Consider the following 13,231-nt stretch of genomic DNA (forward strand, 5'->3'; position numbering starts at 1 on the left):
AAGCGCGGCACGATGCTGTGTTTACGCCTGTGCGTGCGTTCGCTCGTTTCGTGACATTGAGGGGGAGCGTAGCGAGGACGCAAGGTGAGGTAGGGGGTGCTTGCGTGTGTGTGTGTGTGGGGGGGAGCGGGGTCGACAAGATGCTGAGTCGGACGGTCATTTGTTGCAACAAACCTAGAGGCAAAGTGTGCACGCATGCGCGGGCGTACATTTTAATCATTTTCCCTTCTTGGAGGTCATTTGAAGAGCAAAGTTAGGCGCGGCGCTCTGAAGCCCTGCCTGCCGGCGTGGCGCAGCTCTCAATTGGCGTTCCTGCGAAGTAGCTTGGCCACGCCGTGCCGTTAGGTGTCCTTGCCAAATAACTCGCTCATCCCAGCCATTATGGATGTTCTACACTCTCCCAAAAAAAAACACTTCACACACACACATACCGTCCCCTCTCCTGCAATAAACATGCATCTCCGCTCTTTATCGATTTCAAGCACTGTTGACCACCTGCCGGAACGCGGCGGGGAAAAAAACCTGAAACAAACGCTCGCGAATCACAGACGGAGGGGAAACAGATTCAATCTGATGATAAAGATCGAAAAGAAGGCCGGCTCCCGTAATGGAAGCGGGCGATGCCGGGAGCCTGCTGCCGAGAGCCATCATTGATCATCAGACGGGCCAAATGTTGCCGTGTCTCGACCGTTTATCCGGGGCATCATTGCTTGCACAACATCTGTCGCGCTTGGCGGGCCACGCCACGACAGCAGCAGAAGCCGTCAGGTCCGGAGAGCCGGGCGGGGGCCGTCGGCGCGGCTTTCCCGCCCCGCTTGGCGCTCCCCGCCGGGCACTAAACGACCGAACATCTGCGAAAGGGAGGGGCGCGGCGCCAAAACGAGACAGCGGAAGAACCGAGAGGTCGGGCTCCGGCGGCGGCGGCGTCGGAGGTCATTTCATGTTCTTCTTCGGACGGGACGCCTACGCGCAAAACCCGCGGGTGTGGAAAGAACCTCTTTTACGAAGGAATACACCACGTGACACATTGTCCTGTATTATTATATATATATATATATATTTTTTTTTTTCCGTCATAGCTGACCGACGAAACCACGGCGTGGCGACTCACGGGTCACATTGTCCGAAGCCCTGCCCCGGCTGACGCCCCTTTACGGCGGCGGCATCCATTCGGAAACAATGCCCTAATAAAATAAATAAATGGAAGCGGCCACCGGGCTGGAACGGGTTAAATTACTGTGCTTTACTGTACTGATCCTCACCGGGCGTTGGATACGCTTTACTATTTTAATGAGCAGAGGGCAGATTTCAGCGGTCGGGATTGGGGGGGATGTCATAACAGCGCGTTCATTCCAGGATTCTGGACACAGGCGGGTAGTCAGTTTCCCCATGTCGGGATGGATTTTTCAGGGCTTTTTATGGAGTTTTCAGGGCTTTTTTGGCGAACGGCGAAAAGACCAGATCGGCACACCACCTCCGCGGCCTCCGACAACACCCCACCTCGCTGCGGCCCGGGGGGGGGGGGGTCGATGGAAGGGGCCGTGACGAAATGGCCCGCCCAAGGACACGCCGAGTTCCCAGCACGCAGGAAAGAAGAAGAAGAAGAAGAAGAAGAAACAGTCTTTAATTGTCACACGGCACTCCACAACACATGCTTGCACACACACACACACATGCACATGCTTGATGGTGGCCGGTGAAATGGCTCCTCTGCTTTTGACCCATCCTGGCTTGTCCTTCCTCCGGGGGCACAGCCAGGAGCAGTGGGCAGCATACGTGGACGCGCCCGGGGACCAGGTGATAAGTGTCCATCGCTGGTCAGACGATGATGGGTGCATGTTTTTGGTGGGGGTCCTTACTGACGTGAGGTGGAGGAAACCCCATGTGAACACGGGGAGAACATGCAAACTCCACACAGAAAGGCTCCTGTTTTGGAAGATAACCCGCCGGAGCACGGTGCCAACAGCGCCCCAGGCGGGAATCGAACCCAGGACCTTCTTGCTGTGAGGCAGCAGTGCAATGCACTGCGCCACCGTGCCACGAAAGGGGGACGGAGATACAAAGAGAGCCAGAGAGAGAGAGAGAGAGAGAGGACGGGCCACAGAAAAACGGAATGACCTTGAGATGACAACACGCTCGGCGCGAAAGACACAAGTTTTCCGGCCAAAAGACGCAAAAATGAACGCGGGCGTAACGGGCTCGTCCCGACGTCCAGGATGTCCCAATATCATCTCTTTTTTCAGATTCATTTCCGCACTTGCGTTGTCAAGAAAACACTCTCTACCGAGTGCACTCATGTCGCTGCTCTTTTTGGGCTGCGGTACACCGCCCGCTTAAGAGGGTGAAGCTACAGAGAGATAGTGTGTGTTTGTGGGGGTGGGCAGGGGGGGGCGAGATGAGCCGGGTCGAGAGGGAGAGCGAAAGAAAGAAAGAAATTGAGTGAGCGATAAACAGAGTGGGGTTGTTTGAGTGTGCGCGCGTGTGTGTGTGTGTGTGTGTGTGTGTGTGTGTGTGTGTGTGTGTGTGTGTGTGTGTGTGTGTGTGTGTGTGTGTGTGTGTGTGTGTGTGTGTGTGTGTGTGTGTGTGTGTGTGTGTGTGGAGGGAGGGGGGTGGTTGTAGAGAAGTACCATCACCCCCACCATCCCTCCTCCAATGGGTCCAAAGTGTTGGGACACTGTGGCAGTAAACCGCCACGGTTCATTCGGTTTATGTGTGTGTGTGTGTGTGTGTGTGTGCGTGCGTGGGTTTTCCAAACGCTGCCGCACATTATTGATAAGTAGTGTGTGTTAATGAGAGGAGCCGATGGACCCCAATGAATCACACCGATACAATAAGACGCGCGCGCACACACGCGCACACGCACACACACACGCACACACACACACAAAACACACACACACACACACACACACATATACACATACACATACACACACACACACAATAGCTGTACAAACACAAGCACACACACTAACACACTACATGTATAAACCCACACACACAAACACACACACACACACACACACACACACAAGGCTTGTGTCATGTTGTCATTTATCTCCTAAGCCAACAGAGACATCTCTGCGCTGGCACCCGCACACACGCACACACACACACACACACACACACACACACACACACACACACACACACACACACACACACACACACACACGCACGCATGCACGCAATGCACGTGCACACACACACGCACACAATAGCTGTACAGACACAAGCACACACACTAACACACTACATGTACAAACCCCCCCCCCCACACACACACACACACACACACAAGCAGACAAACCAATTTTCAGTGTGTGGGTGAGGAGTTGGCCCGGCGCTGCGGTATGGGAGTGTTATTCCATCCATATCAACAAAACTGCTCTGACACGCTGGCCGAGGACAACGCCGGCTATTTGGGTTATCCTTTGATATCCAATATGGCGGCTTAGCGTCCTCATTAGATCATATCAGGCACGCCCGGCACGCGTGCTTAACGAGCACAAACTTATCTCTGCCCCGCACTCCCTCCAACACACCCTCCCTACCTAAACTATCATTAGATCTCATTGTGTGTGTGTGTGTGTGTGTGTGTGTGTGTGTGTGTGTGTGTGTGTGTGTGTGTGTGTGTGTGTGTGTATTAGCACGTCTCTGACTTTTAATTTCATTTTAAATTGCTGTGTGTACCTACAATCTCTCTCTATATATATATATATATATATATATAGTTTGTTTGTGGGAATACTGAGCAAGCCGTTGAAAGTATGCACGTGAATGTCTCCTAAGACCTTTTGAGTGTGTGTGTGTGTGTGTGTGTGTGCGTGTGTGTGCGTGTGTGTGCGTGTGTTGTTGAGCTGACCTTGTTATGAGCTGAGTGAGCTGTAGTGCCGGGGCGTCATTAGTATGGGATGGATGGGCGTTAGATGGTATGTATTATAGGTGTACCTGTGTGTATGTGTGTGTGTGTGTGTGTGTGTGTGTGTGTGTGTGTGTGTGTGTGTGTGTGTGTGTGTGTGTGTGTGTGCTTGCGTGCGTGCGTGCGTGCGTGCGTGTGTGCGTGCGTGCAGAGGTGAAACAGTGACAGAGTGAGCAGAGAGATGGCGGGTGACAGTGCAAGGTGAGGTGGGAGCAGGAAAGGACAGGGAGGATGGGGAGGTGAGGGGATGTACTGTATGGGTCAGACCAGGACACACATGCGTGCACACACACACACACACACACACACACACACACACACACACACACGTACTTCAACCAATTTTACTCAAACGAATGACCAGTTGCCCTCCAAAGGTTATATTTGCGCAAAGAGTTGTGTTTGGCCGGGTGTACAGTAGTATCAGTAGTGCAACACAATGATTGTGTAAAAAGACAACAGAAGCCGACCTGCCTTGACACACACATATGACAGAGATAGGGGCACGGTCACATGCACACGCAAACACACGCCCACACACAGCTACCCACAAGGCATGCTGTTGGTTCATCCGCGGCATGACATGGGGGCTCCGACATGCCTCGCTCGAAATAGGTCGACCTGATTAATAGATCCAAGTCATTAAAACTCAATCTTCGGTGTGATCGCACATTAAAATGATTCGCCGTGCGAGGGCGGCACGCGCACAAGGGCGCCGCACGTTGGATTAAAAGGCAATTTAATTTGTTGATACAGCCCTTTGTCGAGTCTCCAGGGGCTTTAAGAGGCGATTATTTGACTGCACCCCTTAACCCTCGGACTTCATTTCGGTGGCATTATTAACGCTTTGAAAAAACAAGGACGTCAAACACGGTAAATGCTAAGATACTGGATAGTTATTATTAAGTTGTTGTGTTTTCATGTCCGATACAGTTCGTTCCAGATGAATGCATAATCCATTCTGCGATACCCCGGGTCAAACTACGGTTTGCAATGAAGAACGGCACACCGGGGCGTATTGTTTGGATGGGGTGACACGCGAGGTCTAAACCAATCGATAGTCTTTTCAATTTGTGTGGGAGCGGCATCGACGACCGTTTTCTTCTTTGGACTGGGAAGTACTTCTGGGCACTTGCTCTCGAAAACGCACATCAGCGTCGGTACCGTCTCCAGGTCGTCGAAGCGTTTGCACGGGTGCCGGCAGATGAGCTCAGCATCGGACCGGGAGCCGTAGCCGAAGGGCAACGCCTGCTGCAGTGTCCCTGCGCTCTCCCGGCCGTCGTCAACGGATGGATGCACCTAGCTGCAGCTGCAGAGCCGTAAGCCTGGCTCTAGGAGTAACGGCCGGGGCAGAATTTTGTCGGAATCAAAACAAAACGACCGAGAAGCTCTGCCTCTGCTGGCCTGTGTGTCTGGCCTGGCAGCAGCACCCGCCTCAATGGTTGTTCCGGGGTGTTCTTGGATGCCGCTGTTATGTGTCGCGTGGGCGTGGGGAGGTCCAAATCTGAGATCCCTCATGGTGTCTCTAATGACGCCACGACGGGGGGAAAATCCGGTGTCAAACGTGATATAATAACCTAAAAACGGGTGTTACTGTCATCTACGAAGCTGTAATATGTTATCTCCGAGACAGGCTGCTCCTTGGGAAATCTAAGGGTGAATCCTTTACGAGTCCTGCAGGAACACATACGGAAAATCTATGGAGAGCTCAAGAATTTCCCTTGATTCATCAAAAAAATACTCGATTGCCGAAAAAGGAGTAGAGCAGGAGAGATGCTTCCTCCTGATACGCCGGTAACCTGGAACCTTTGACTCCAGCCAAAGGAGAAAACAAGAAAATTAGTATACAAAAAAAATAAATGAAGAATAAAAAATATAAAGAAATAAATACAAAGAACACAAAAGCGGTGTCCTAGATAAGCTAAGCAACGTCAGCAGAGGAGGCCAGTCGGAGGGGTCGCGGAGAGATATATTAAGCCGACTGTGTGAAGAAAGGTCCTGCAAGGGGAAAAAAAAAAAGGAATGAGCGAACCGGCAGGAGGAATATTCTAGAGAACCAGCTTGGGGTCTCAGCCAGGGGTCAACCGTGGCCTGAGGCACAATCTCAGAGATGGAGAAAAAGGCCTTTTCACACCCACACCCACACCCACACACACACCATCACACACACACACACGCAATTCAGCTAAAAACTCTTGTAACCAAAGGTCAGCTTTATCCTCCAAAAGGCGACAAACACACACACACACACACACTCAGAGACACACACACACACACACACACTCAGAGACACACACACACACGCACACACACACACACACACACACACACACGCACGCACGGTGAGAATAATGAAGACGCACGCCACCACACACGGTACTTAACGCCGAGTGATCTAAATCACCACCCCGGTGGCTTCATTCCCTCTCTCCCTCTTTTTCTACCTCTCTCCCCTTGTCCCTTGTTGTGTTTTATTCCTTCCTGCTGACAGGCAATATCCCATAGTGGCAGGAGAGAAGGAGGAAGAGAGGGAGTGCTAGATAGATAGATAGATAGATAGATAGATAGATAGATAGATAGATAGATAGATAGATAGATAGATAGATAGATAGATAGATGTCCCCAAAAGGCGGCCCAGAGCCCCCCTTTCCACCCACCCACGCCCACATCCAGCCCCCCTTCCTCCAACGTAATTACCACGATCAACTTGGCACGCCGAGGTAATAAATATCGCTGACCCCACCACACTCGGGAGCACAGATTGAGACCTTGCAGTGGGTGTTGCCGGTGTAGGTATACAGATGGACACACACACACACACGCGCGCGCGCGCACACACTAGAGCAGATATGATTCCACCATTGTAATGTAGAAACAGGGGAACACACACTGTTCCTGGGTGTTGGGCTTCATCGTTGGGATGGAGAAGGCCGACGAAGCGCTTTTCAAAGTCCCTCCGCTCTCGCTTGTTATTGGCAGGATTAACTGCAGCAACCTCACCAGAAAAAAGGGCAACAACAACAACAACAACGAGCCGCTCGGGTCAATCGGGCAACGCCAAAGTCAGCGTGATTTGCCGATATTTCCGTATAAGAGTCCCGATCGGAGAGTATCTGACCGACTAAAAGGTGGAGAAAATCCAACCGGAAAACCTCTCGAAATCAACCTTTCATTCAAGGACCTCTCCCTCTCGCTCTCTCTCTCGCTCTCTCTCTCTCTCTCTCTCTCGCTCTAGTTGGGTTGTGGGCCAATGCGAGCTACAGTATGTGGTCCGATACTTTCCCCTCATGTAGCGTCAAATGAATCATCGTGCAATTACATTGATTATGCAAACACACGAGACAAATTAGGCCAAAGTCTGTTCCCGCTCGCCCCGGGCGGAACAACGGGGTGGGGGCCGACGGGGTGGGGTGGGGTGGGGTGGGGTGCGGTGGGGGGTGGGGTGTAATGGCCCCCAGAACGGCAAATGAGCCGCTCTTGACGTTTTTATGTCACTGTAAATCACTGTAACATCAGCCAAGTTCGTTCTACATTTGCAAATGACCAGCTTGTACCCGTGTAAGTGCACCCGTATCACCATGCATGCAGGCATGCCTGCGTGTGCGTGTGTGTGTGTGTGTGTGTGCACATTCGACTGGTGTGTGTCAACTTGTACCCTCATGGTTGTCGTTCGGCGCTAGACACTGGACAGCGGGAAGCATTTCTGTACTTTCCGTGTGTTGCCTGCCTGTAATTTGCAAAGAGCACAAGACGAGCCGGTTTCTTATGGAAGCGTCCCCGGCCCCGGCTGACCCTGCACTCAGACGTGAAGCGCCGTGCGGGAGGGGGACGAGGCGGGAAGAGAGCGTTTTTTGGGACGTTTCCCAGATTCAGATTAACTGGTGAACTAAGAAATTACAGGCAGTGGATGTTCTCTATTGAGGCTTTTCAGCACAGGGATTAATCTGGAAGTCTGGCAAGTCGACCGTCAAAATCCAGTTATCAAGCACGGGCAGGACCGGGAGGGAAGACGAGGAAGTGTGGGGACCGGGGGGGGAGGAAACAAGGGAACGAGGAAAGGAAATAACTGGGGGAAGGAGGTACGGACGGACAGAGGGGGAAGGAGGAACGGTCATACTCACCCGGTCTTTTTTCCATCTTTCTCCCTCGACTGCCACATAGTCGGACTTTGGATATTAATATGAGTATCTGCTTCTGGCAGAGCGACTTGTTGCTCTTGGGGCAGGGCTTGCGCTTGTTGGCGATCTGCCTGTTCGCCTGCGGGTCCTTGACCTCCCGGCGCTGGCGGATCAGCGAGCTGGCGAGAGCGGCCATCTTCTCGCTGTCGCCGACCCAGCTCCCACCTCAGGAGCCTCCGGCGGCTGGGTGGCGCCCGGCTGTCGGGGGGTACCGTGGGCCACCCCCCTGCCCACTCACCCAGGGCGACGGGACCACCGCCGGGGGACGGGAAGCGGAGCAGAGGGGGCAGGCCGCAGGGACGGATGCAGAGCGAGAGGGGGGAAACGAAAGAGGACGGGGGAGAGGGAGACGGGGAGCGGGAGGGAGGGAGAAACGAGATGCTGAGGCGGCTCTCGAAAGTTGTCCGACGGGGTCCGGTGGAGGTTGTCGCCGGCGGAGGCGGCGCCGGGGGCCTTTTTAAGTCCGTCTGTCGGTAAGGCAGCGAGCCCCCGTGGTTCAAGCAGAGCCCTGGCGCGGAGCTGCTCCCCCGGCGGGACGAGTCACGTTGGCGTGCTGTCCTGTCGAAATCCAACGCGCCGCACGCCGCTCAGCGTCCCCCTGCGCATCGGCCCCCCGCACCGGTGTCCCCGCGTCCGTCAACGCTCCCCTCCGTGCGCCGGCAAAGTTGAAACTCAAAGCGTCCCCCTCCCCCCTCTCCTCTCCTCTCCTCTCCTCTCCCTTCCCTCCCTCCCTCCGCTGACAGATGGGTCTCAGTCCTGGACGAAAAAGACAGCAAATTCACTGCATAGAGGACACAGAAAAAAAACAAAAAAAAAAAAAAACACCCCTGGAAACACGAAAAAAAAAACTCAAACCAAACAGAAACCTGCCCCCACCACCCCAACCCCCCCCCACCCACCCTCCACCTCCAAAAATCTGTTTGGGTCTCGTCTTCGGTCTCACCGGCTCAGTCCCGGTTCGGAAGAGGGCAGAGACAAAAAAGTGACCGTCCGTAGTGGGGGGACAGTTGTTGCAAAATGGGGACGTGAGGCAGCCCCCTCACCTGGACAGATCCCCCCACAGCGTCCGACAGACAGCGAGAGAGTGAGAGGGAGAGAGAGAGGGAGAGAGAGAGAAGGTGAAGAGGTAGAAACACAGACTGGATGGTCCCAAACAGTCCCTGGGATGGGGATGGGGGGATGGGGGTGGAGGGGGAAAGGGATTCGGTCGGATGGATGGATGGATGGACGGACGGACGGACGGACGGACGGACGGACGGGTGGAGAACCGCTGGATGGATGGAGAGCCTCCTTCTGCCTTTCTTCGCCTGATTCTGGAGCGCGACTGGCATCACCCAGCGTTCTCACCCTCCCACCCTGAGAGAAGAGGACAGGGAGAGCGGAGGGAGGGAGAGAGAGAGAGAGAGAGAGAGAGAGCGAGAGAGAGAGAGAGAAAGAAGAGAGAGAGAGAGAGAGAGAGAGAGAGAGAGAGAGAGAGGCTTGGTGAAAGCGGCAGTTCCCACAGACAGGGGTGACATTCATGTACGAGAAGAGAAGAGTACGGGAAGCAGAGAGAGAGAGAGAGAGAGAGAGAGTCAGAGAGAGAGAGAGAGAGAGAGAGTCAGAGAGAGAGAGAGCAGCAGCGAGTCTATCCCCTCTGTCGGCTCCGGCTGGCTTGAGCGGCGCAGCGCTGCGTCCTTCAGCTGTTACGCGCAGCCTCCAGGACAGAGGGAGTGAGCGAGGGAGGGAGGGAGGGAGGGAGGGAGGGAGGGAGGGAGGGAGGGAGAGAGGATGAATGAACGGAGGAAGAGTAAAGACGTGGGGGTGAGAGGAGGTAAGCCATGACTTACCGTTGACAGCAGCAGGTGACGCGCAGTCCGGCTCTCCGACGGTCCTCCGGCTCCCGGGAAGCACTGCCACAGTGTGTGTGCGTGTGTGTATGTGTGTGTGTGTGTGTGTGTGTGTGTGTGTGAGTGTGTGTGTGTGTGTGTATGCCAGTGCTTGTGAGTGAGACTGTGCACGTGTGAGACGAAAGTGTATGCGTTTGTGTCCCAAAACGAGGGACGGTTCAGCGTGCGTGAGTCTGTGTGTGTGTGTGTGTGTGTGTGTGTGACTGTGTGTGTGTGTTTGTAGGAGAGCAGACAGCATGTGCCATAAGTGTGTGTTTGACTCCCTCGTTTGCTTCTCCCTGTTCACAATGCATTACGGAGCGGGCAGGTGGGCGAGCGAGTATTTCACACCCCCCTGCCCCCCTCTCTCACTCAGACATTTTTCCCTCATCCCTCCCCCTCGCTTCTCGTTCCCCCTCCCCTTTCTCCTCCCCCTCTGTCACTCGGCTGCTCTCCTTTACCGTCTGGGAATCAAAGCTCCCTCTCCCTCTCTCCCTCTCTCTCTCTCCCCCCCTCTCTCTCCCTCTCTCTCTCCGCACTCTTGCGTGTCGCACCGCCCTCTCTAATTGGTTCAAAGACAGCAATACAACTCACGTCCAACTCACGTCCAAGGAAAGTTGACAGTGTGTTCGAGACCCCGAAGCAATTCCATTCTGTACATTCTCTACAATTACTAACATTTCCTCCAACCTTTTCCCTTAAAACGTAAAACCTTACTCTGACAGGAGAACCCGACCCTGACTCCCTTCCAAGACTGGCAGCGGGTTACAGCCGGCATACTGTCATAAGCACGGGCACTTCTTTGTTTTGTTTTCCCCCCTGGACTGAGCAACTTTTGGGTTGCCAGTTTTGCATTTGGAAGATAGTGCGGAGTGTGTGCTATGTTTAACAGTGTAATCTGGCAACATCACTTCTCCTTGAAATAGACAGGTAGAAGGCTTAAAAAAAAACGTAGTGTTGGCCCCAAATATATATATATATATATTCAAAAAGTTATCCAAAGGAGAGAGTTATTGCATATACAGTGTGTATATATATATTTATTTATGATTTGTAAAAGTTGGCTTTGCAGATTTAGAATTTGAACTGCACTTGCAAATTAACTCTGTCTTAGATGCAATGGCATCCAAATAGCCTGTGTTGTATGCCCTGCCTGCTGACAGCACAGGTAAAAAAAAAAATCAAATAAAACCAACAAAAATAAATTAAATTACATAATGAATAAATAAGTAAGTAATTAACTAAGTAAGCAAGTAACAAAGTAAGCAAGTAATAAGTAAATGCACAAACAAAAAACAGATAAATAAATGAAAAAGTAATTTAGTCAGTAGGTTAGAAAGCAAACCTAAATAAATAAACAAACAAACAAATAAATAAGTATCTAAGTAAATAATGAGGTCAGTAAATAGGTAATTAAGTAATAAATAAGTTAATTGAGAAAGTGCGTGAATAAGCTAATAAATAAATGAAACGGTAAGTAAGTAAGTAGGGGCGTATTTCCGACCAAACGCGTAATTTATAATGTTAATTAACTGAGCTAAAGTTCATGATCTGCACGTTCCGTTGACACTCAATTGCGTTTTCTTAAAATACGTTGTTAAAGTAAAAGAAAGCGAAGCATACACCAACCTGCAATTTCCTGTTTTTTTAATCATGTTATTTTTTTAGGATAAGGACAAATTGTCGCAAATAATTGTATGTGTGTGTACATATGCAAGTGCACACTTTTTGGCCAAGGTTTGTTCAGTAACACTAATATCGTAGCCTACAATAAAAAATTCAATCAATATACAGTATAGAAAATATGGCAGCAGCCGGTATGTAGCTGCAGAAGATTTTGACATATTGTGTATAATTAGAAAAAATATATTACCTGCAATTTAATTAACTCGCACTTTAGTGGTCCGGGAACACAATAAATACAGTACATCTCCAACGCAGTAAAAACTGCCTTCCTTAAAAAGCGCAATCCAATGTATTTGCGGCACAGTTAAGGGCTGATAGCTTTTTCATAAGGCTACAAGTAACATATAAAGTATAGTTTATTTTAGGAGGTAATTCTATAGCTAGCGTGGTGAAGCCACGATCTGCAGTGCTGGCTTGGTCCTGCATCGGCGCAGCTGTACCGGATCAACCCAATCAGTCCCATTGGCGCTGATCTGGCTGGGAGAGTTTTCATGTGTTGCAGACCAGATTGCGAGACTGACCCCGATGCCACAAAAGTATTTTTGTTGAGTCTTGTCATAAAGACCCCACCGTGTCGTCACCTCACTGCCTGAAAGTCTCCGTCTCCTTCCCTGAACCCTTATCTGTGGGTAAATCCGCGCCACTGAGGTCCCTCATCCTAGTCAAGGGGCCATTCGAAAGACTCACTTTGGACCTCATTGGGCCATTAGACAGCCTTCGCAGGTATTGTTTTGTATTAAGCAACCCGGTACCCCGAGTAAGCAACCCGGTACCCCGAGACGGTGCCATTGCACAGTATTACAGCCAAAAGTGTAGCCCAGGAAGTGTTTCAGGGCTTCTCCCGAGTCGGGATTGCGAAGAAAATCCTGACTGACCAGGGCACTGGTCAACAGCCTGTTGAAACTGTTTCATGAGACGCTGAAGGACATGGTTCGTAAGTTTGTGCAAGACGATAGCCAAATTTGGGATAAATGGTTGGACCCTCTGGTGCAGGAGGTGCCTTAGGGCTCCAAGAGATTTTCCTGCTTTGAACTCCCCTCTCGACTCTGTGAAGGCTAAGATGTTGCAATGGGCACATTCCTCCAGAGTTGCAGTACCTTTCACCCTGGCATCTCCCACACATTGGCATTTCTCCGCAAGGTTGTTCTGGTGGCCGTCTATAGAGTAGGACACTGTGGCACAGAGACACGGCCAGAGATGTTGCAAACAACAGTTTGTTGTTTGTGACACCAAACCCAGCTTGGGTCTCCTCCATCCCCTGCTAGTCCCTCAGCATCCCTGATCACACCTAAGATTGGACTTTGTCACCGGTCTGCCACCCTCCAATGGCAACGCAGTCATCCTTCCTGCCATAGACCGGTTCAGTGAATTCTCCCATTTTATGCTATTGCTAAAATTACCCCCTGTCATAGAGACAGCCGACTTCTTTGTTAAGGAGGTCTTCCGGATACATGGCCTACCCTGTGACCCGGTTTCCGACCGGGGTCCCCGGTTCACCTCTGCTGTTTTGAGGGCCTTCTGTTCTGCTATTTGGGCCACTGTCAGGTTGTCGTCTGGATTCCACCTCCACACTAATG

General features: G+C 51.7%; 1 protein-coding gene across 1 annotated transcript in view; it reads right to left on the reverse strand.

Moving 5' to 3' along the window:
• fgf11a (fibroblast growth factor 11a) overlaps positions 1 to 8,236 on the reverse strand; it is a gene marked incomplete at both ends in the record, with an annotated part of 77,280 nt that extends 69,044 nt beyond the window's left edge. The window contains one exon of the mRNA XM_080023731.1: positions 8,044 to 8,236. Coding sequence (XP_079879857.1) covers positions 8,044 to 8,236 — 193 coding nt within the window. The remainder of the gene's footprint in view (positions 1 to 8,043) is intronic.
• Positions 8,237 to 13,231: the final 4,995 nt, after the last annotated feature.

This window comes from Zeus faber (assembly GCF_960531495.2).
Source record: "Zeus faber genome assembly, chromosome: 22".
Lineage (NCBI taxonomy): Eukaryota > Metazoa > Chordata > Actinopteri > Zeiformes > Zeidae > Zeus > Zeus faber.